Below are 24,682 nucleotides of genomic sequence, written 5' to 3' on the forward strand. Positions count from 1 at the left end.
CATCATCATCAGCCATCAGGGAGATTCAAATCAAAGCCACACTGAGATACCACCTTACACCAGTTAGAGTGGCCAAAATTAACAAGGCAGGAAACAATGTGTGTTGGAGAGGATGTGGAGAAAGGGGAACCCTCTTACACTGTTTGTGGGAAGGCAAGCTGGTGCAGCCACTTTGGAAAACAGTGTGGAGATTCCTTAAGAAACTAAAAATAGAGCTACCCTATGACCCTGCAATTGCACTACGGGGTATTTACCCGAAAGATACAGATGTAGTGAAAAAAAGGGCCATCTGTACTCTGACGTTCATAGCAGCATTGGCCACAACCGCCAAACTGGAAGAAGCCAAGATGCCCTTCAACGGACGAATGGATAAAGAAGATGTTGTCCATATATACTATGGAGTATGATGTCTCCATCAGAAAGGATGAGTACCCAACTTTTGTATCAACATGGACGGGACTGGAGGAGATGATGCTGAGTGAAATAAGTCAAGCAGAGAGAGTCAATTATCATATGGTTTCACTTACTTGTGGAGCATAACGAATAACATGGAGGACAAGGGTAGATGGAGAGGAGAAGGGAGTTGAGGGAAATTGGAAGGGGAGGTGAACCATGAGAGACTGTGGACTCTGAGAAACAAACTGAGGGTTTCGGAAGCGAGTAGGGTTGGGGGATGGGTGAGCCTGGTGGTGGGTATTCAGGAGGGCACGGATTGCACGGAGCACTGGGTGTGGTGCATTAACAATGAATCTTGGAACACTGAAAAAAGTAAAATTAAATTAAACTACAAAAAAAAAAAAAGAAAAGAAAAGAATTCCAAGCCGTATTCAGATTCCTTCCTTCTCAAAGTATCTTCTATGGTTTTTTTTCCCCTCCCTGCTCAGATCAAATTAAGAATTATAATTATACTTGATTATGTCTCTTGAGTTTCTGCTAATGTGGAACAGCTCCGAGCTATTGCCTGTGTGAGTCCTGTCCTGTGGCCTCCTGCACACCCTGGGCTCAGACTGTTTGCTCACAGAATGATGGAACGGGTTGGTCTGCAGCATCTGATTGTCCCACTGGTGAAACCTCTGAGGTGGGTTTGTGGGTGACGCTGTGGCCCCCAAACTCCCCCGCTATAAACACGCGTTTCCCCATCAAGACTGGTGTGTTTTCTCTGAGGTGATATTTTGTCATCAGGAGAGTATCCCATCAGGTTTCTTGGAATGAGTTTGGCCTGCATTGAGGATCCTTACCTGAATTCAGGGGTTTCGGTGAGGGCTGCGTGAGGTGATTTCCTGAATCCGTCGTGCCTCCCGCACTTACGAGTCGGCAGTGTCCTGAGAGGAGGATCTCCCCCTCCGGAACGGGCTGTGTGTCGTCCCCCGGCACGACTGGGAACAGCAGGACGACGCTGGAGGGTTCGTTGTTTTTTTTTTTTCCCTCCAAATTTGTATTTAAATTCCAGCTAGTTAACGTACAGATACTAGTTCAGTTTTTTCTCTGTAGTTAAGAGTCTGTTTCTTGGTTTGCCTCTTTCCCACCCACATTCATTTCTTTGTTCCTTAAATTCCACCTATTTAGTGAGATCTTATGGTATTTATCTTTCTCTGACTTATTTCACTTAGCATGATACTCTCCTTCCATCCAGGTCATTGCAAATGGCAAGATTTCCTTCTTTCTATGGCTGAGTCATGTTCCACTGTGCGTGTATGTGTGTGTGTGTGTGTGTGTGTGTGTGTGTGTGTTTATCTGGCGTCTTCTTTTTCCACTCATCAGCTGATGGACACTTGTGCTCCCTCCATAATTTGGCTATTGTTGATAACGCTGCTGTGAACATCAGGGTGCATGTATCCCTTCGAATCAGTATTTTTGTATCCTTTGGGCAAATACCTAGTAGTACATTTGCTTGATCATAGGATAGTTCTATTTTTAACTTTTTGAGGAACCTCCACACTGTTTTCCGGCGCGGCTGCATGGGTTTGCGTTCCCACCAGCAGCGCATGTCTTTGCCAACACCTGTTGTTTCCTGTGTTATTGATTTTAGCCATTCTGACAGGTGCGAAATGATCTCTCATTGTACTTTTGATTTGTATTTCCCTGACAATGAGTGATACTGAGCATCTTTTCACGTTTCTGTTAGCCGCTTGGATGTCTTCTTTGGGAAAATGTCTATTCACATCTTTTGCCCATTTTTTGACTGGATTATTTGGTTTTGGGGGAATTGAGTTTTATAAGTTCTTCATATATTTTGGATACTGGCCCTTTATCTGATACGTCATTTGTGAATATCTTGTCCCATTCCGTAGGTTGCCTTTTAGTTTTGTTGTTTCCTTTGCTGTACTGAAGCTTTGTGTTTTGCTGTAGTCCCAGTAGTTCATTTTTACTTCTGTTTCCCTTGCCTGTGGAGACGTGTCTAGTAAGAAGCCGATATGGCTGATGTCCAAGAAGTTACTGCTTGTGTTCTCCTCCAGGATTTTGATGGATTCCTGTCTCACAATTAGGTTTTTCAACCATTTTGAGTTAATTTGTGTGTGTGGTGTAGGAAATGGTCCAGTTTCACCCTTCCACATGTGACTGCCACAATTTTCCCAACACCGTTTGTTGAAGAGACTGTCTTTTTTTCCATTGGACGTTCTTTCCTGCTTTGTCAGAGATTTCGTTTACCCTAGGGTTGAGGATCCATTTCTGGGCTCTCTATTCTGTTCTATTGATGTATGTGTCTGTTTTTGTGCCAGAACCATCCTGTCTTGACGATGACAGCTTTGTAATAGAGCTTTAGGTCCAGAATTGTGATGCCACCAGCTCTGGTTTTCTTTTTCAAGGTTGCTTTGGGCTATTCAGGGTCTTTTGTGATTCCACACAAGCTTTAGGATTATTCGTTCCAGCTCCGTGAAAAATGCTGTTGGTATTTTATAGGGATTGCGCTGGATGCGTAGACGGCTTTGGGTAGCACAGATGTCTGTGATTACCAGTTTCATAGTAAAGGCTCAGTATCATAGTTACCTCCAACTGTGGAAAAGGAGTTGCTTTTTTTTTTTTTTCATACTTTTGGGAGTTCCGTTATGGGTCCGTAAACTGTTTTATAGATTCAGTGTGTTTTAATCACCGATGGTATTTTTCTTCTGATGTTCCAGTTTTATCTGCTTGGACCCAAGAGCCCTCCCACTGGTTCTTCCCCGCCCGTCTGTAGCATCACACGAGTCTTTTTTTTTTTTTTTTAAGATTTTATTTGTTTATTTGACAGACAAAGATCACAAGTAGGCAGAGAGATAGCAGAGAGAGAGGAAGGGAAGCAGACTTCCTGCTGAGCAGAGAGCCCGATGTGGGGCTCGATTCCAGGACCCTGGGATCATGACCTGAGCCGAAGGCAGAGGCTTTAACCCACTGAGCCACCCAGGCGCCCTCACACGGTCTTTTTACCAATCGCACACCCTCAGACACACAGAATAAGTGTGTGTCCTTCACACAGCGCCTTGTCAGCTGCTGGTCGGCTAGGACACTCTGCTCATCTGCTGGCTGGTTTGCTCCCGGGGCTGGAGGACCAGCCGGCCCCTGGCTGATCTGGAATGGCCTCTTGGCGGTGACTCGTAACTCAGCTGCGTTCCATGTCTCTTTCTCTTCCTGGGGCCCAAAGCCTGGGCCAGACGTGTTGGTCCCACAGCCACGGCAGACAAGCCAGACTGTGCAGGTGCTCCCTGGGTGTCTGCTGGCTCCTCTTCCGGTGACCATTCAAGGCACGGATTGGAGACCACCTTCAAGAGGAGGAGCCTGGCAAAGCTAGACGCAAAAGCGGAGGGCTGGATGGGGTGAAGAATTAGGGCCATCCATAGCCTACCGTTGTCTTACGGTCTGGGTCCCCGTCAGGCCCTGAACACTTCCTTGCTGCCTGGCCAGTGAGCTCTTCCAGTGAGCCGATGAGCTCTTTCCCATTGTCCTTTGTGTGCCTTGGATCTAGAAATGCCCATTTCCGTAGTGTTCCTGTTCTTTCTCCTGAAGCGCCTGGAAATGGTGCCTAGAAACCCAAATCTGGGTATCCGAGATAATCACGCATTTAGACACCTTCTGTGGACAAAACGAGCACATGGTCGACAAAATAAGCAAATCTGAGTCCATGCTGATATTTCTGCCGCTGATTTAACTGCACAGGGTTTTCACTTTTAACCGAACGTAATGACTTTAAATGTGGACCCGTTTTCTCTTATAGATAAAAATCTCACTTTCTGGTAACATTAATAGAATTACGGATGTGCTTGGAATCATGTCTTACAGCTCAGTGTTGTGGTTAGTGTGGAACTTTACTGCAGCCAACATGCATTAATTACCGTCGGACCGGCGACTGGGACTGAGCGTGTCCTTACATCAGGGCACGTGGCCAGTTCACGGTACTGATTTTGTTTAGTGGGAAATGCTATTTCTGGATGACAGTGTGGGTGTAGGAATCACAGATCGGTTTTCATATTTTATGGCCATGATGGGGATGATGACTTCCTTGAGAAACACGTTGCATGCTCTGTGTTACCGGATTACATGAATACAAGTAATTTGTATCTGAGAAGAGAATAAAATAAGCAATAAATAGGACAGAACAGTATTTCGTGGAAGTTATTTAAAAGTAAAAGAAGATAAAAAGTCGGATTGACTCCGGTTATTGGGTGCACTCTGTTTCTGAAATTAAAGTCCATTCCCCGGAAGGAATTCTTTGTGATACTTACAGAATCAAGGATGATCTTCAAGGCCAACCGGCACGTACGAGTCAGGGTTGGCAATGAGAATGACATACCTCGATGGACAAGGAATCTATAGCACCATAAAGCCACACATTTTACATTTTTTTCATCATGGCAAAGACCTTTGCTTTAAAGGTTTCTAAAAAATACATTAGTCAGGCAAAAGCAAGCGTCACATAAAGTCAGCTGATCTATGATACTCAGAGGAAATGACTGGGATGTTATTTTTGGAAGAGCAGGAAAAAATCACGTGTGACATTGCTACCTATTTTTCTACCACAATCTGGGAGAAAAAAGAAAATGGAAAGCAATCATCGTCCTCGTGCTGGCCGCCAAGGCTGTTTCTTTCCTTCTTTCCTCATTTAGCTTTGAAGAACGAAGTAACACGAACAATTAGGTTCATGATGTATTTTGAATGCAGCTTCCTGAGTGCTCGACATACGAAAAATAAGTAGCAGAGGGTGGTGTGATGCCAGGCTTCCTTTGGGAGATCTTCTCCCCGGGACCTCACCCTCTGTGTTTCCTAGAATCCCCGTCAAGCCCACCTTTCGGTTTCCCTGCCTCTCCTCGAGCATCCACACCGGGCACTCCCCTCCGGGGGCCTCTCACGGCACTGCAGCGGGGGGAGAAAGCAGGTATCCCAGCATCTCAGAAGGCACAAAAGGTATCATTTGTGAAGCCAGCCTCCCCTTGCCTCCCTCCTTTGACCTCGTTGGCCCGGAGCGGCCTCTCTCCTGCAGCGGGTCTGCAGACCGGGTCACGTGCGGCTTGCGTATTTGGTGACTCAGACACGGGATGGTGTTAATTTGGGGAACGCATTGTGCGTTTGGAGTGCCTGGTTTCCTGTCCGTCATTACACGGGGATTTGGAGGTAGAAGAATCAGGGAGCTGTGGCCTCTTCCTTGCTTCAGGCTCTCTTTGCAGAGGAGACAGAGTTCTAACAGCCAACAAGGAGCAGCGGGCTGCATGAGCATAAAGCAGGGGGGTTGGGGAGGGAGGGGAGAGGGGCTCATCCTGCCTGGCAGAGGCATGAAAATCTTGGCAAAGGAGGCGCCTCTGTGCTAAGCCCGGACAGATCTCCCCTGGCAGGAGCTGGAGAAGGGCATCGAGCGTTGGCCTGGCGGTGGCTGGGGGCGTCAGGGAGGCACGGAAGGCAGAACACAGTTTAAGATGCCTAACGGGGGGTGACAGCAAATTAAAATGGAAAGAGAAGCCCAGGCCAGAATGTGAAGGGCCTTGAACATTCAGGCTAAGGACTTCAGCCAAAGCAGACTCTGCCAAAGGATGTGGGGGGAAGAAAAAAAAGTTTTAAAAGGAGGCATGTCCTCCTGTGCTCGGAGCAAGGAGCCAAGGGAGCAGGTCCCAAGAGGAGGCCACTGGAGGCGTCCACGGTGAAGGTGGTGGCGGTCAGACCCAGGGCAGGAACACGGCAAGCCGAGAGGACGAGGTGATTCGAGAAGCCTTCAAAGGGGGTATGTGCAGGCGAGGGATGGAGTAATGAAGACGAGAGATGAAAAGGAGGCAGAGACGGTCCCAAATCTTCTACTGAGACAAGAGGAGCAGCCGACCCTACAGAGAGCCTGCCCTGGGCCCGGCAGGGGGGCAGGCTCGTGTCCGGTACTGTGCATTATGGCACTGGACTCCACACGTGCAATTTAAGGCATAGACTCGTACTTTGCCTATCCTGCAAAAGAGAAATGATTTCTAAAAGCATTACAGCATTATAGCAAATCATAAGTCAGTAACAAAAAGATGGGAATGTTTTGCATCCATTTGCAAATTAGAAATTCTGAATAACTCCTAGGTTGAAGAGGAGACCATGACAGAAACGAAAAAGGCATAGAACAAAACAATAATGAGAAAACTGCCCATTAAAACTTGTGGACTCCAATAAAGACATAATTAAGGAAATTTATAGCACCCGTTGTGATTATATTAGAAAAATAGAAATGCTGAAATTAAGAAGCTAAGTGTCAGACTGAAAAGTTAAGAAGAGGGGATAATGAGACAGGGTAGAACTGAGATTAATAAGATGGAAAGCAGAGGCACGGTGGGGTCTGTGACCCGTGAGCCACGTGTGCTGGGAAGAGAATCACGGGAGTTCAGTGGCAGGTAAAATATCTGAATCCAGAGTAAAGCTGTTGTCTGAAGTTGGAGGTCCCCGCCCAGCAGAGAGAAGTACCTGGTGTAGCCCGGGAAACCACACTCATTAGAGGATATTAACAAAGCCCGGCGCGTCCAGAAATCGATGTCTATAATGTCTAGGATATAATGCAAAATTACCCTACTTACAAAGAACCAAAAAAAAAAAAAAAAAAAAAAAGGAACACCCTTTCATCTTAAAAGAAAATTAATTGAGTCTGACCCCAAAAGGAAACAGACTTTGGAACTGATAGATCTTAAAATATATGTTATAATTATGCTTAATGAATTCACGTGAGCCTGTTTCCAGTGAACGCAGATCTCAGCAGGGAAATGAGGGGGTCTCTGCAGAAGAGTAGAAGCGTGAAAAGAACAAGATGGAAAATCCTCAACATGAGAACGCCGATGCTGGGATGTCAGAGGCACTGGGTGGCACTCACAGTCAAATAATCACGACAAAGGAGAGGCAAAGTGGCTTTCAGGACAGATCATTAGAAATTACTCAAAGTGAACAGAGGAAAAAAAATTTTAATGAACAGATCACCAGAGACGCTTAGATAATATCGAGTTTCCCAGGATCTGTGCCGTTGGAGTACTGGGAGAGGAGGTTGATAAATAGGAAAAAATATTTGGCAAATGAAGAGCTAAGGATCTGATGAAGACGTAGATTTGCAGATACAAGAGGCTCATCACACAGAGTCAACACAAAGAAGCCTGATTGAAAGTGCTTTATGGGGTGCCCCGGTGGCTCCGTGGGTTAAGCCTCTGCCTTTGGCTCAGGTCATGATCTCAGGGTCTTGGGATCGAGCCCCGCATCGGGCTCTCTGCTCAGCGGGGAGCCGGCTTCTCCCTCTGCCCCTCCCCCAACTCGTTCTCCCTCCTCTCTCTCTGTCTCAAACAGATAAATAAAAGTCTTTAAAAAAAAAAAAAAGTAGTTTGTAGTTGAGCTGTTGGAAATCAAAGAGCACAAGTCAGTCTTGAAAACAGCAAAAGGAAAAATGCACAGGAATAGCATGCAGGGAAATAATAGTTTAGTTAATAGCTGACTTCTCGTTAGAAACCATTGTGACCGGAAGAAAGTGAAACAAAATTTCAAGAGAAAAAAATAAAAACTATCAACCTAGACATCTGTATTAAGGGAAAATACCCTTCAGGGCCCCTGGGTGGTTCAGTCAGTTAGGAGACCGACTCTTAATCCCAGCTCAGGTCTTGATCTCAGGGTCATGAGTTCAAGCTCCGTGTCAGGCTGCACGGTGGATGTGAAGCCTGCTTAAATGGTTAACTGAACATAATAAAAATAATAATAATGATTTTAAATACTTAAAAATTTTTTTTTTAATTTTAAAAATTTAAAAGGAGAGAAAATATCCTTCAAAAATGAAGGTTAACCAAGACATTTTCAGATAAAACCAAGTTCAAGGACTCGGTTACCAGCAGATCCATACAACCAAACACCTAAAGCAAGTTCTCAAGGGGTCAGGAAAATGATAATGCCCATTATAAACTCAGGTCCTCGATGAAGCATAAAAACCATCATCAGAAATGCCAAATAATGGACAAATGCAAAAGACATTTTTTTTCCTTTTTGACTTTTTCTTCTTAATCTCTTTACCAGTGATGCACTGATACCAGCAGTAGGTGTGGCACGTGGTGGAAGGCGGAGGTATCTAGATGTAATCCACGTGGAAACGGTAGCAGCACGGGACTAGGCGTGGACTGCAACTTGACAGATTTCTGGATTTCATGAGAAGTGGCCCATTATGAAGTCATTGCAGACTGAAAAGTAGAGTATATATAGTCTGATCCGTAGGGCAGGCACTAGAAGAAATGCAAAGAAATACAGCTAAAATAGGGAAAGTAAGCTTCTGAAAAGCATCTGACAGTAAAATGGAAGCCAGAAATAAGAAAGAGGGAAAGAAGATGTGGAGGAGACACGTGGCAACAGGCCACACACGCACACGCGCACGTAGGCGTGTGTGTGTACACACACACACACAAACACACACAGGATCGCAGCCGTATCGATAATTGCATTAAATGGGCATACGGGACATTTACAAGGACAGGCCATATTATGGACCACAAAAATGTCTTAATGAGTTTTAAGACTCAAATCATGTACAGCATATTCTGTGATCCTGTGAATTTGAATTAAAAATCTATAAAAATAAGAGGGCCAGGGCAACTTTATATACCTGCCAATTAAACAACACGTTTCTAAATAATCATTGGGCCAAGCAGACATTGCGGGGGGGAAATTAGAAATAATTTGAACTGAAGAATAACGTAACTCGGCTTATCAAAATTTGTGGGATGTAGCTAACACCATCCACAGAGGGAAATTTTTAGCTTTGATAGTTTTATTAGAAAGGACGGAAAATCAAACCAGAGATCTGTGCTTCCACCTTGAACTGGAGAAAGAAGAGAGAATTAAAACCAAAGCAAGTAGCAGAACAGAATAAGAAAGAAAAGAATGTAATTCCATGAAATAGAATAAAGGGTAGAAATGATCATATCCTTTGAATTAATGCAGCCTGCACGGTGTTCGTTCAGCGACGAATGACTGCATGCGATGCCCAGACAGTCACACGGGCTCCGCCTTACCGCCTTCGCTCAGACAGTGTTTCTTCTCCCCCATTGCGCGCCCACCTCCCCACCAGCGACCCTGTCCTTCAGAAAATGCCCTGTTCCGTTCCCAGTAGGTGCACACACGCCTCTGTGCCAGCACCCCTACCACCATACTGATCAGTGTAGATCTTTTACTGACTTCCTAAGGGGCTATTCGAAATCTCGGTTGGTCATACAGAGGACGACGGTCACCGTCGCTGAGGATGGGATGTGCAGATACAAGGATGGGCATGACCAAGTCACGGCCCACTCCTCTGGGGGTCACGGGGAAGGTTGTGGACGAAGCGGAAACAGTCTTGCAGGATACGGATGGAAGTATGTGCAGGTGCACGTGTGTACAGATTTCCCCAGGATCCAGGTACAGGAGATCATTCCCCTTCGTGCCAAGTGTTGCGTGTGGTCTCTGGTAGCGAGTTTCTCAATCCACTCTGTGTGTCCGCTCTGTGTGTTCTACTTGAGAAAGCTTGAGAATGTCCTAAAGATTTTATGGACGTGTGCCCCGGTGCTTTATAGGTCACTGTGTAGAGTAGGAACAGAGATTCAGAGAGAAGCTTCACATAAGGTTATGTGGAGAGCAGCTGGAAATACTTTTCCGGATTGAAAGGACCCTTTGATGAAACACAGGATCTATTTTTATCAGAAGCAGTCGATTCCTTTGGCGAAAGTGTCCGTCAGAAGCCTACTGAGTTCCTTAATGTCTTCTGTTTCCTTTTTTTTTCCTCTCTCGTAGATAAAGAATTCATCTACAGAGAACAGAAGGGAAGTGTGATGCTGCGGAATGTTGAAACAAATATTTCTACAGTGTTAATAGAAGGCAAAAAAATTGTAAGTACTCTCTCTAATGACCGGGATAATTTCAGTTTTCCCTCCTGCAAGTCAATAAAGCGGAAAATGACTTTGGGTTTCAACTTTTAGTAGGCGCCAAGCAGAAGCAATAAACTTGTAATACTACAGCCTGCGCAACTAAAGATAATGTGAAATTGAAACCACGCTAATTTAATAAGATGAAAGCAGTGTCTTCCAGCGTGCGGGACATTTCTCTGCAGGTGTTGGAAACAAGTGTTGCATACCATATATAATTGGAAGATAACGTCCTAAGGCTTTAGACATTTCCAGAACAATTGCAGTAATGCACAGGGACTACTTGAGGAGGCCTTGCTCAGTCTTTTGCTTTTTGTTTGCTTTAAACTCATCTCCACATGCACAGGGAATGTTAATTTAGACACTGTGCTCGCTCTGATGACATTAAGGGATGTTTACGCTTTAAAATGAGATCTGAGTCGATATGACTGCCACCGCTTTGGAATCTGGGAAAACATGGTTTCCCAAAGATTTAGGTGACGTTAAGATTCGGAGTTCATGTGCAGCTGAAGATATTTATTAAAAATAGTCACTGAGCTTCTGCACCAAAAATCAACTTGAAAAGAATTCACTTTTTTCTTTCGCAGTATGTTTATGCTCATTGTTAGAAAGAGTAAACCTCCAGCTTCAGGGAATACATTGTTTTTTTTATTTTGTTTTGTTTTGTTTTTTTTGTCCAGTACACACAGGTTTGGATGCAGAATAATGATTACACACCTTTGGTGTGACTCGTGACACAAGTGTCCCGAAATCCCAGAATCCAGGCATTAGAGGAAAACCGCAGGAAAGATCAGTTGGCTCCCTGGCTTTACAGATGAGGGTCCGGACCCCAGAGCTGGGGAGTGAGCTTTTCAGGGTCCCACAGCCGGTTGGGGACCCCATCTCCCAGCCCATAGAAATGCTGTTCTACCTCCTTCTCCTCTTTAAGAACATTCAATTTCCTAAATATTTTTATTTCATTTATATTTGGTGTAAACATACTTTTTGCTTTTTTAAAAAAATGCTTATTGGGGTTTAGTATTAAGTGGACCCTCCCATTGCCTGACTGTTTGCTGGTATAACGGAGGCCTGGCAAGGTTACATCATGGTGTAGTTGCCAAAATGAGAGCTTTGTTGAATTAAATCATACTCTGCAAAGTAAGACCCCAAAAGAAGGAATGTGCATGCGTTTTTGCATTAAGAAATCATCTTTGGTAGAATTACTCCCCTAAGAACATCTCATTCAACCCACTCAAAAATACCGAAATGGCAGAAACGGTTTTGTAATATTAACCGAGTGGAGAAAGCGATCAGACAGCTGCTGAGGGTACGTGCATTTTAACGTCAGCACATTATCCCCACCTCCACGAGGACGTCAGCTTAGCCCAAGCCAGGCCCCCTGCACGCACCTGCACGTGGAACCAAGCGCGAGAACAGGAACTGTCTTCTCTTGCTCAGATCGATGGCTTGTGACAGATCACGTATTTTAACTAAAATGACAAACACTGACCCGGCTTCAGAGACCACCTTAGGTAGGGGAAAGGGAAGAGCCCCTCTGAGTGTTGCCGGGCTTATTCCGCGCAGGGTAGTGTTTTTTCTCTTTAAGATGTCCTTATTGACTCATGTCACAAGCACTGGTGACGCACCAAACGTGCCAACCCTGGCTGCCTAGGATTCTTGTCTTGAAGCTCCATTAAATGCTCCTGTAAACAAACCTCAAAAAAGGAGGACAAGAGGAGTCAGTTCAGGGCCCGCACCATCGTCGTCCAGGACGCGGAGGATCCGTGTTTGGGTTCCGCGGAGCCCGTCTTTAAAATTCTCGTCCTTCCGTTGCGCCGTCATTTCTTCCTGCACCTAGAACACGGGTGTGCCCTGGGATGCACCGTGGACTTTCTCCTCTGTTTTCTTGAGCACGTATTGAGAAAGCTCCACCTGATGGGGTGAGCGGCGAGCTGGCAGGACCGTCTGCACACGGAGGAAGGGAGTGGGCGGCTTCGAGCGGGGACACGGAGCCCCGGCTCTTGGGCGTCCTGTCCTCTTGCCTTTCTGATGACTAACCGGGGGCTCTCTTTTTATTTGAAACTCAGAAGCGTGGAGATGGTTTACATGATAAAACCGACTGGTTGTTGAGGTTGGGCTTTGAAAGATCTGAACCTGGTGGGGAAATGGACACGGAGCTGTGCATGGGGTGGTCAGCAGGGGTGTGAAATATTCCCTGCGGCCTTGACCTCTAACCTCGCTCTTTCCTTCTCCCCCCAACAGACCCTCACGCAGACCCTCACACACAAGGTCACGTTAACAGGTCCAGGCCCATGGGCCGGCCACTTCCTCCTGGTCCTTGGCTTCCCGTGGCTGGCTCTTTCCCGGGATGGATCCGTGGAAGGGGGTACCAGTGAAGGCAGCCGCTGTGCTCAACCAGCAGAAAAGCTTTTGAGAGAATTGGTGATTATGGCGTGGTGTTCCTCACTCGGCAGTACCACGGGTCCTACCCCCCGCCCCGTGCCCCCTATGGGGACTGCGCTTTGTTCAGTAGCGACAGGACCTCGGGCCAGTTGACTAAGCTCCATGCACCTCCATGGAGCATTGTAAGGACAGAATGACGGGTTACATGTCATAGGCCCGAATGTCGGCATGAGTCACATGTGGTTCCAGAGCGTTAGGCTGGACCGGAGAGCCGGGCAGTCTGGGCTCAGGACTCAGGCGGGGGGAGTGTCAGCCGTAGCAGGGGGTAGAATCTGCACCTCCTGATTTTTTTAGCTCCTTCTCTGTGGGTGTTCAGGCTAGGCTGCTCCCCAGGAAGGGTCCTCGAAGGGAGGAATTATAGCAAGGGGCACTCTCTCAGATTTTCAAAACAAGAAATCAAACCTGAACTTTCACTTGAATTACATATTTGATATGCCAGGAATTCCACAGCGTTACATTTTACTCCGATCTTAAACATAATTTAAATACCAAATGATGTATTTTGTTTTTATGCTTCTAGAAGACTCTTTGGTCAACAAATCAACAAATTATATAAAGGTCTTTGTTATGATGTATATTCCATTTTCCCCTGAGAAATGAAACACGATGAATATGCCTGGTTCCTGCGGAATCTTAGGACTCTTTTCTCTACCGAGGAGAATACTGACTTCTTTTTCCCTTCTTTCTCTTCCTTTGCTATCCATCTGTCTGTCCATCCATCCATCTGTCTGTGCATCTGTCCACCCATCTATCTGTCTGTCCATCCACTTGTCTATCTATCCATCCTTCTATTGTCCATCTGTCTATCTACCTGTGTATCCGTCTGTCCACCCGTCCATCTATCTATCCATCTGTCCAACTATTCAATGTGTCTGGAAGGCAACTTGACCGTGCATTCAAGATGAGTAGAAATATTTAAGTATTTCTGCTCATCCCAGGCAGTTTTTCATAAGTAAAGAATCTAAAGAGTGAAAATATTTGAAGCTGGAGAAGCAATTAAATACAAGTAGATGAAGTACGTAGCCATGAAAAGAATAGTTGCGAAGATGATCATACTATGGCAATATGTATGATGCTACCGCAAACCCAGAAGAATACAATATCACACTTGCACTCCAGCCAGCAACCGTCAGCCTCATCTCTGTGCACTGAGAAAGCTGGGAAGTCCTCACTGCACCCCACCAACAGCTCAGCTGGTTGGGGGGGGGGGAACTTAGTATATTATTTTTCTTGGCGATGATTTCCATAATTGCTGTTTCAAGGCCGTTTATTCAATAATTTTAATCAGATTTTTAAGAATTCAGCATCACGTTCCAAAGAGATGAGACTTCCCCCAGCAATGAATACGGAGGAACCACAGACAGGTCTGGAAGTGCTGGGAAGGGGAAACAAACACGTGCTCGTGAGAAGCGCCCTGTTGCTCTGCTGCGTGTCGGGTTTTCTGACTTTTGATGTCTTTACTTGTTTAATTACAAATCTACTTGTTTTAATTACTTATTTAAATTACTAAATTAACATTTAAATAAAAAGTCCTTTTGTTCCCTTAATTTATGCTCCCCTTTGATTTTATATAATCACTAGACTGTAGAATTTGAATTTTTATCTGTCTCTAAAAATTAATGAATTCTGACTCCTCGCAGAGGGGGACGTAATTACAAGCATTATTAGACCTATTGCAGAATCTAGAGGAATAATGGGTTCGTGGTGCTGGGGAGGAACTCCAGAATTTGTTAGACTTCGGAACTGGAGACCCCTTGGTTGGTTGGGTTTTTTTTTTCCTTTTTTCCCTTCATCCAGTGGCCTTGACTTTCACAATTATTAGTTTTCAATTCATTCTGTTTCATCTAATTCCCATCAAGGGCTTCATGTGCCTGTGGTCTCGTGTTTGGAGAAGGAAGAAGCCCACCTGCCTGGCTTCTTGCTCCCCTCACCCTCGTGCAGCCCCGCGGGCGGCTCAGGACACGGTGGTCCTGCAACTGGGCTCCCGCGGTGGGGAGGGAACCCCAGCCCCTGGCTGGTGGACCCACTGCCCCGCCTCACATGCTCTTACCCTCCTGCTGTGGGTGACACCAGTCCCTCAGCAGACCCGACCATGGCCAGCAGGCGTTGCCGACCCGAGGCTGGCGGCTCTTCACATCCAGGTCCAAACCAGGAAAGGGAAATAGCCTTGTTATTGTGTAGAGTTGAGGAGGCCGAACTTGACGCCCTGAAAGCCCACCGAACTATTTTATTTGACCCACAGGTGGTTTCGACAAAGTGAAAATCCGGGTTTCTGGCTTTTCTTGAAAAATAGGACTATCTGGCCGCAGCGGGCTTCCTGGTCTCGCAGTTGGCAGACACTGGCTGGTGCAACGGGCTCGCAGCTGTCCATCCCCCAGATGCTACCCTCACTGACTTCTAGCCAGACTGGCCTCTCAGTTGCAAACCCCACGAGTCCCGGAACACAGGGATGGCATCCAAAGTCGCCGTCTTTGGCAAGAACGCTGTCCTCAGCCGTGGCGCACACTCTATTGAGTATCTTTTCTGCGTCTGCGGGGTTCTGTCCGTCTTCCGTCCTTCTGCATTTTTTTTTCTTTTCTCTCTTACTCTCTCTTTTCTTTCTTTTCCCTCTTCTCTTTTTTTTCTATTTCTCTTGTTAAAAGAGCAGGAAACAAAAATATTTTTCATTATAAGTTTTCATTTTCTTTTTTTTTTAAGATTTTATTTATTTGACAGAGATCACAAGTAGGCAGAGAAGCAGGCGGAGGGAGAGGGGCAAGCAGGCCCCCCGCTGTGCAGGGAGCTCGATGTGGGGCTCGATCCCAGGACCCTGAGATCATGACCTGAGCCGAAGGCAGAGGCTTTACCCCACTGAGCCCCCCAGGCGCCCTAAGTTTTCATTTTCATTTTAAGTTTTTATTTCATAGGCTACTCTGTTCTTATATCAATCCATTTATTACATGAGGAGAATATCTTATACCTATGCCTTTAAAAGACCCGAAAAACAAAGTAGCAGCTTCATTTTTCTGGCCCCACACCTGCCGTCCTTTGCAGGCTAAGGGTGGCCTGATGTAGTGCTTCTGTCCCTGTCTCTGCTCTTTTGTGTGACATTAAGCAAGTAATCCTTGTCCTCTGAGGAAGGCCCTGGGCTAGACGGGGTGGGTGGGCAGGGGGGGGGGGGCAAGGATTAATAAAACAGGCTGACTCTTGGGGAATTTTCCACCCAGATCTAAAAAAGCATGCATTTGCCTGACGTCTGTTCAGCGGAGGCTCCTCGGGCGGGAGTCCCAGGTGGGAAGGGGAGAACGGGGTGGAGGGACGGGAGCAGATAGGGCTCGGAGAGGGGCGTCCAGCAGCCCCTGGAAGGCAGGCACAATTAGAAGACGTGTGGGAAGTAACATTCTAGCTCAGCAGTGAACAGGCTGAGTGATGAAAGTCGGGCGGGCAGTCAGGGGGGCTAAGTCCACCACCCCGGCACAGGTGGTCTGGGAGCGGTTGGAAAGCCAGGCGTGGCATGGGGACCCCGAAAAAGGCAGGGAGCAGGCCGTCGAGCCCTTGACTCAATGCTCCAGTCTTTAGTCTGCTGGAAACAGAAAGCGACGGGACTTCTGGGGACGGGCCTGTGTGCTCTAGGAAAATAAAGCTCGACCCATGTGAGGGGGATTGGGAGGAAGGAAAGATCGCAGGCAGGGAGCCCCCCGGGACCGCTGTGGGCCCCGGGGAAGCGGAAGGAGGTCCTGGTGATGGCGTGACTGGGAAGACAGGGGGCATGACTCTGAGTCCCGCGACACAAGCACAGTTGAGGAGTCCGGGCTGCATTTGTGTGCGGGCAGCTGAGGTCACCGCTACGGGGCTGTGCTGTCTGGGGCGCGGGTCTCACTCACCCCCAGTGGGGAGGCGTAAGGGGCCCTGCAGCGGAAAGCCGGGGCTCCTTCGAGGAAGAGGGCGCCGCAAGGTGCAAACATACGCTCGTCTTCTTATTTCACTGAACTCCTGTGAGCGGCTGTTATTTTGTATTCTTCTTACTTTACAGAGGGAAACACACGTTTAGAGAGGCTAAAATATCTTTTTCTGAGTCACATAGCTGGTAGCCGAGACTCCAGTGCTGACCTCGGCTTTGTCGAGCTCCCGGCAACCTCATTTCTAGGCCGCATGCGGGGTCCGGCCACAGCCAGCGGCTCAGTACCCAGGAGGGTGCCCGCAGCCTGGGCTATGTGGTTCCCACGGGGGGCCGTGAGCCCATCTCTGCAGGTCCTGGGGGCCACCGCACATGGCCCTGAAGGAAAGCTTACACACGCAAAATACGGAGTCGAGGCGAGAGACTTTGCTTGCTGGCCGGCCCTTCTGCTGTGTGCCAGCTGCATTTTCACTTCTCTGGCTCTTAGAACCCATGCGGAGTGCGGCCTGCTCCTGTCTGACTCCACATGCAATGCTTTCCAGGTGCATGAAGGGCCGGGATGCGGACGGTGGCTGCTGGGCCAAGGGGACGTCCGGACTCAGCCACGCCCCCCCTTCCTCGTGGGCTGGGCAGGGTGGCTTCCAACCCTCATCGGTCCGAGCCCCGCCCCCCGGGGGTTGCATGCAGAGTCCTCGTGACTTTAATCTTTTCAACATCTGGCTTTGGTTTTATCGTCACTAATCTTGTTTATTTTGTCCTCGTTTTCCTTTATGAGGCGACTGGCACAAACGCCCACGGACAGATTTATGCTTCCCGCACTTCATTTCCTGCCCATTACGTGGTCATTCAGGGAAATTCTATCATTCTATAGCTCCTTCTTTCAGTAGTGGCCTCCTTTCCTTTCCTGCATTTATAATCACATACGTGTTTATCTACTACATGGAAACGAGACATCAGCCCTCTAGATACGTGTCTCACCGGAAACATGCCGACGATTTTATACACACGGGGGCTGCCCTATACGTAGACCGATATTTTTAAAAGTCGGGATGATGCTATTAACAACTGTGTTTGGGATTTGACTAAATAGTCCTAAATAATGCAAAAGGTAAACTACTCAGCAGCCTCATCGGCGAGTGTAGACACGAACACCGTAAACGCAGGATTAGCGAGTCGGGCTCACTCATGGATCAGAATCGGCATCTGCTCCGCGTCATGTACCCGTGACAACAGTGTTTAAATATCCAGAAACCATCAACAAAACCCATTACAACTACCAAATAACAGAAAAATCCTTGTGACGACATCGCAGGACCTTGAAAGCGTATCTGGTTAAAGCTTATCAGCAACATCTGATAAAATTTCTGGGTGAGATGAGAGTGAAAACCTGCTTAAATATGATTAAAAAAAAAAAAATCTATCAGAGGCCAACCGGAAGCGAAGCCCATTCTCAGTGGCAAACAGTGAAACCATTTCAGTTATGGTCGGGCCAGGATTCTCACCAGCACTGTTGGCATTTAACGTGTTCTTGAAGATAGCAGGAAGTGCAGTGGACAAGCAGACTTGGAGGTGGGGAGAGGAGCTGGAAAATGGAAGAAAACGGTCTCTCTTTTCCTGGTAACAGGATTGTATTCCGAAAACCTAAAAGATCTGCATTCGAGTAAGCTGCAGTTAATAAGAAAAAATTTCCATATGGCTGGATACAAGAAATAGGTGAATAAATCACTAGCTCTGTCTTCACAAACATCAGTACCTAGAAGTCAGAATAGTCCTTTCACTGCATGAAGAAAACTATAGGGTCCCACTTTAAATCTAAGAACCATGTAAGACTTAGAGCAAACTATAAGATCTCTTTGAATATTTGAAAAAATGTAAGGGTGTAATGTAATCTTAGATAAGAAGACAATATTATATACGCTAAAATCTCTTAAAATTGACACCAGGCTTGAATCCAATCCTAATTAGAACGATGGAAGAAACCTAATGTCAAACATTGGGTGAAATATCTTAACCATACATGAGGATAAATGGAGCCATAAAAACTTTTAAATGTATGGGAACGTGGACTTGTTTGTCTGATATCAAAACACACAAGGGAGAATTGCTCTCAGCTCAGTAAAGTAACAGCTAATACGTTCCAGTACTTGTGACGCACCAGGCATTGGAATGACTTTATTGAATTTTCACACTCACCACGGGGCCCAGATATTATCTCCATTTTATAGAGGAACAGAGAAGGTAAGAAATTTACTGAATTTCACATTGTAAGTGGTGTAAGTGCAGTGTATGCGTCACAGGCTTTTTGAATCTGCGGTAAAAGCTTAAAACCCTCCACATCTGTCTGTGGAGAGCATGGTGAGAGGTGCGGGACTACAGAATTCAGACAGACATTCTAGTGTCAGTGAGTATGTGATACACCAGGAGAATCGATGGCATAATGAGGAAACAGTGGCAGGACGCCTTGGTCGCTCAGTCGTTTAAGCGTCTTCCTTCCGCTCAGGTCATGTTCCCAGGATCCTGGGATCCAGCCCCGCATGGGATTCCCTGCTCAGCCGGGAGCCTGCTTCTCCCTCTGACCCTCGCCCTCTCATGATCTCTCTCTAGTAAATAAATAAAATCTTTAAAAAAAAAAAAAAAAAAGGAAAACAGCACCAGCATGCCTGACTGTATCTATAAGGAGGTAATGTTGGATTTCACAAATACATGAAATTAAGTTCCACTCGAAGTAGAAGTTTAATGTCGGAAAGAAGACTCATTGCTTCGTTTAGCACAAAGGAGAGAAATTTTTCAAAATATGCATTCCAGAGGCTGTAAAAAAAAAAAAAAAGAGAGAGCCCTATTTAACTCCCACAGAAATGTCTTCAGTTTAAAAAATTAAAAGGCAACATCAATAGGCAAATAGCAGACAATATTTGCAGTCCTGGGAACGAAGGAAAGGCTAGTATCTACAGACTACAAAGACTTCCTCCGAACCGGTCTGGAAAGGACAGAGAATCTGGTAGGAAATGGACAGAAATATTGCAGGACTTGACCTCCGGCAAACCAGAAGCCACGGCTTGCGTGGCTTGGGGATTCATCCTGACTCAAACAGTCTGGGAGCGAGTGTTCAGCAACGTGCCAGGTGGTTTTGCATCCATTATTTGCACCTGGTGAAAGGGTGGACCCACGCCTACCATTCACGGTCGTCGGTAACCTTGGGGCCTGGGACGGTCGCAAGTGCGTGAAGCCATTCCTGGGAATGACAGTGGTGGACTTCTCGTGAGAGCGCGGCAGAATCCTCACTGCGGCAGCTTGTGTCACTAGCAGCTGACCCTTCGTCAAGGGACGTGAGCCCTACTGATTTCCAAGTGCAGAAGGCCATGCTCTTGGCCGGTTTCTGTTGGTGTTACCTTTGTATCCGTGACGTCATGGCCACTCTTACGACACACGGGGTTACGCGTGGAGATATCCATTCATGTATTCAGCGAACATGTGCGGAGCACCTGTTACGTGCCCATCCCCCCCCCCCCCCGTTAGGCGCTGGGAATGCAGGGACAACAAAACCAACCACCCTGCTTGACAACTGGTCCTGGCCATGACAACGTAAGAGGATCAGAGTTATCCTCCTAAAATAAACAACTATAAAGCAGGACTGTATGAGAGGGAAATGACAATTTTCATACTTTGGACCGTTGGCAGCTCACAGCTGTGATCCCTGAGAGAAGGAAAACAAATTAAGTGAGCCCAGCCACCACCTGAGCATTCTGCCTGCGTGTTTTTGCTGGACCTCCCAGGCAGGGAAAACTCAAGCCTTATTTCCTGCTGAGTCAAGCAGACAGACCAGAGTTTTGGGGGGGTAGAAAATGGCTATGGTTTATAGGACGGAGTACCCGAGACGGGGACACGAACTAGAGAGTGCTCAGAACACCTGCACGGGGCTCCCTGTGAGACTTGGGTTGATCCTTGTCCATAGAGAGTGAAACACCACAAGTCAGGATAAGATCGAGTTTCAAGTGAAGAACAGTTGCCGGATCCTGTAAGACGAAAGATTCCCAGAGCTCACGCCCTGCAGGAATCAGTTCAGTTTCCAAGCCACGGGATGTGAAGTCCCAGGTAGAGCAAACCCCTTAGGGGGATGGGACAGTTAGCCCTAAAATGATAGCTATTATAGAATAACCTTTAAGACATCTTAAAAATGAACTCTGAAAGAATGAATTTTATCCCCACATGATTAACTGCCTGTCATAAAAAGCCCAGCATTCTTTGAAGAAACATAAAAAATCTAAGACTCAACAAGAGAAAAGTCAAAATATCTCTTGTTCATTTTTTTAAAAAATTACTGTATAAACAAAGAAGCGGGTAAATGTGACCTATAATAAGGAGAAAAAATTAGTCAATAGAAACCCACAAATAGCAGAGATACTAGAATTAGCAGAAAAGCATATTAAAACTGCCATGATCAATGTGTTCCAGATGCTCAAGGATATAAAGAAAACCAAGAGCATGATGGGAAGAAAAATTAAAGATTATAAAACACCCTAATAAAATTTCTAGTGATTAAAAATGAAGCATCAAAATTAAAAAAAATATATCTAGATTAACAACAGACCTGGGCACTCCAGGGAAGCCAAAGGGAAAACCGTGAACTTTAACTGAGAGCAACAGAAAGTCTCCAAAAAGGGCGCCTGGGCGGCTCAACGGTTGAGCATCTGCCCTCGGCTCGGGTCCTGATCCCCGGGTCGTGGGATCGAGCCCCACGTCGGGCTCCCTGCTCCACGGGGAGCCTACTTCTCCCTCTTCCCTCACCTCGCTTGTTCTCTCTCTTTCTCTCTCAAATCAGTAAATAAAATATTTTAAAAAGAGGAAGGTCTCCAAAACGAGGAACTGGTGGGAGAAGAAGTATTTAAGCAAAACTTGTACTGCACCTCGGTGATTGGGTAAACGACACGAAATGGGCTGATAGAGATGTTATTAAAACCCCCGAGAGAGAGGACAAAAGTAAGAAATAATGACTGAACTTCTTAAATTTGATATCAGAACTCAATAAATCTCAAGCAAATAAGCATAAATAAAGCACACCAAAGTACACAATAATCAGGTCACTGAAAACGAGTGAGAAGGAGGACATTTTCGTGGCAGCCACGGAAAGAGACATACTATGTACAGAAAAATAAGGAACAGGACAACACACTCCTTACCAGACATTCTGCAAGTCAGAGCACAGTGGAATGGCGGCCTTAGAGCCCTGGGGAAAAAATAAAAGTGTCAATGTAGAATTCTACATGCAGCAAAAGTATCTTTCAACACTCAAGATAAAAGAAAGAAACTGGAGACCAAATCTGAGAGCTCTCCGTGGCCACCCATGAGCACGATGGGAAGCCAAAAGGAAGCCCTTTGGAGTAAGAAAAGATGATACCAGCTGAAAACTTAGATCTGCATAATGGAAGGCGGAAGGCAGGAATGGTACAGGTGGTCAACACGTAACTGAGCTTTTAGAGGAAACTTGAAGAAAATGAATTAACCAGTCCTGAAGAAATACATCTGTCTTTTTATAAAAGGGTCCGTTAAATTATGTGGTGAAAATGTCCAGCTTAATGTTAACTTATAGAAGGCTTTTATGTTAACTTATATAATGTTAATATAAGGCTTCCATCTAGTTCTTTTCTCCAATCCTACACGTTGACTAAAAGACACAAACATTACACGTAAAATCTTTGGAATTGTTAGGATTTTCCTGAGCCGGACACACAGGAATAGGATTCGGATACAATATGGGGTGGGAGGTAACTCCAGTAAAAAGGGCAGGTTTCCTCTATCCTCATGTCCATAGGCTCCCCTTAGTACTCCTAGAGGACTCAAAGGTGAGTTTTAAAAAGCAGGACCCACTAAAAATGCAAACTGGTGCAGCCACTTTGGAAAACAGTGTGGAGATTCCTCAGGAAATTAAAAATAGAGCTTCCCTATGACCCTGCAATTGCACAACTGGGTATTTACCCCAAAGATACAGATGTAGTGAAAAGAAGGGCCATCTGTACCCCAATGTTTATAGCAGCCATGGCCACGGTCGCCAAACTGTGGAAAGAACCAAGATGCCCTTCAATGGATGAATGGATAAGGAAGATGTGGTCCATATACACTATGGAGTATTATGGCTCCATCAGAAAGGACGAATACCCAACTTTTGTAGCAACATGGACGGGACTGGAAGAGATTATGCTGAGTGAAATAAGTCAAACAGAGAGAGTCAAGTATCATATGGTTTCACTTATTTGTGGAGCATAACAAATAATATAGAGGACAGGGGGAGATGGAGAGGAGAAGGGAGTTGAGGGAAATGGGAAGGGGAGGTGAACCATGAGAGACTATGGACTCTGAAAAACAACCTGAGGGTTTTGAAGGGGCGGGGGGTGGGAGGTTGGGGGAAGCAGGTGGTGGGTATTAGGGAGGGCATGTATTGCATGGAGCACTGGGTGTAGTGAAAAAACAATGAATACTGTTACGCTGAAAATAAATAAAAAATTTAATAAAAAAAAAAGCAGGACCCAATTATAAGCCTTCTACGATGTATACTTGCAATACGAAGACATAGGTTAAAATTAAATGGATGTAAAAAGATAATTCTCTGCAAACGCTAACCAAAGGAAAGCTGGAATGGTTATATTAATATCAAAGTAGACTACAGAATAGTCCTTATTACCAGAAATAAAAATAAATATTTCATAATGATAAAGGAGTCAGGGCCTTAAAAAGGCATAAGAATCCTGAAGGGCGGGGCACATGGTGTAGTGAGCACCAGTGTTAGACGGAACTGATGAATTATTAATGCTACATCTGAATCTAATGATGCACTGTATGTTGGCTGATTGAATTTAAATTAAAAAATTTAAAAAAATTGGAAACAAGAATCCTGAAGGTGTATGCCACTAGCAATAGCCTTGTAAGATTTAAAGCAATAATCGGTCGAACCAAAACCCAAAATAGACAAATCCACAATTCGAGCTGGAGATTCCAACGATCCTCTCTGAGAACTTGATAGAATTTAGAAAGACCCGTACAGAGACCGGAAGCCTTGAAAACTCTGTTACCAACTGACCTGCCTGACGTTCGTGCATCACACCACTCAGCAAAGCAAATGACACATTCGTTGTGTGGTCCGTGGAACACTCGCCAAAACTGACAAAAGTGTGGGCCATTCGACAAGTGTCCACCGGTCGCAAATGCTGAAAATTACACAAAGGATCATCTCTAACAAGTACATAATTAAACTGGAAATCAACGGCAGAAAATACCTGGAATGTAGCCTGATGATTAAAAATTAAACGACCTGCTTTTAAGTGACAAACCGGCCAAAGGAGGAACCAGATGGAAATTAGATAATGTTCTGAAATGAAGGAAAATTAGGATATATAACATCAAAATTTATGGTGTGCAAGTCGGCAGCACTCACGAGGCAATTTATGGCTTTAGGTGCTCATAGTATTAGATTTAAGCTTTCGCCTTAAGAAACTAGAAGAAAAACAAGAAATTAAATGTAATCACACAGAAGAAAGGCAATAAGGAGAAGAAATCGATTGTGGAAGAAAAAATAGTTGGAAAAAACTACAACAACAACAACAACAACAAAAAACACCAAACTGGTTTTGGGAAAAGATCAACAAGATTGATTAAGAACAAAGATAAAGGGCAAACACCAGTAATACGGACAGAGGGGAGGGTCCGTCAGTACAGGTGTGGAGGGGATAACGGCGAGTATTAGTAATAGCTTTAGATCAATAAATTTGACAAAGAAAATAAATGAATGAAATGCAATGAAAAAGTCCTTGAAAGATACAAATTACCCCAGTTTCCTAAAAATGAAATAGGTAGCCTCAGTAGTCCTACATCAATATAAAAAATTGAATTAATAGGACGCCTGGGTGGCTCAGTGGGTTAAAGTCTCTGCCTTCGGCTCAGGTCATGGTCCCAGGGTCCTGGGATCGAGCCCCGCGTTGGGCTCTCTGCTCAGTGGGGAGCCTGCTTCCTCCTCTCTCTCTGCCTGCCT

The 24,682-nt window shown here is 45.6% G+C and overlaps 1 protein-coding gene across 5 annotated transcripts in view; it reads left to right on the forward strand.

The window, feature by feature from the left end:
- Positions 1–24,682, forward strand: part of DPP6 (dipeptidyl peptidase like 6) — a gene marked incomplete at its 5' end in the record, with an annotated part of 869,135 nt that overhangs the window by 597,382 nt on the left and 247,071 nt on the right. For all 5 annotated transcript variants that reach the window (XM_080819089.1, XM_080819091.1, XM_080819088.1 and 2 more), the window contains one exon: positions 10,213–10,307. In XM_080819089.1, the coding sequence (XP_080675215.1) occupies positions 10,213–10,307 (95 nt within the window). The remainder of the gene's footprint in view (positions 1–10,212; positions 10,308–24,682) is intronic.

This window comes from Martes martes (assembly GCF_963455335.1).
Source record: "Martes martes genome assembly, chromosome: 11".
NCBI classification, from domain to species: Eukaryota; Metazoa; Chordata; class Mammalia; order Carnivora; family Mustelidae; genus Martes; species Martes martes.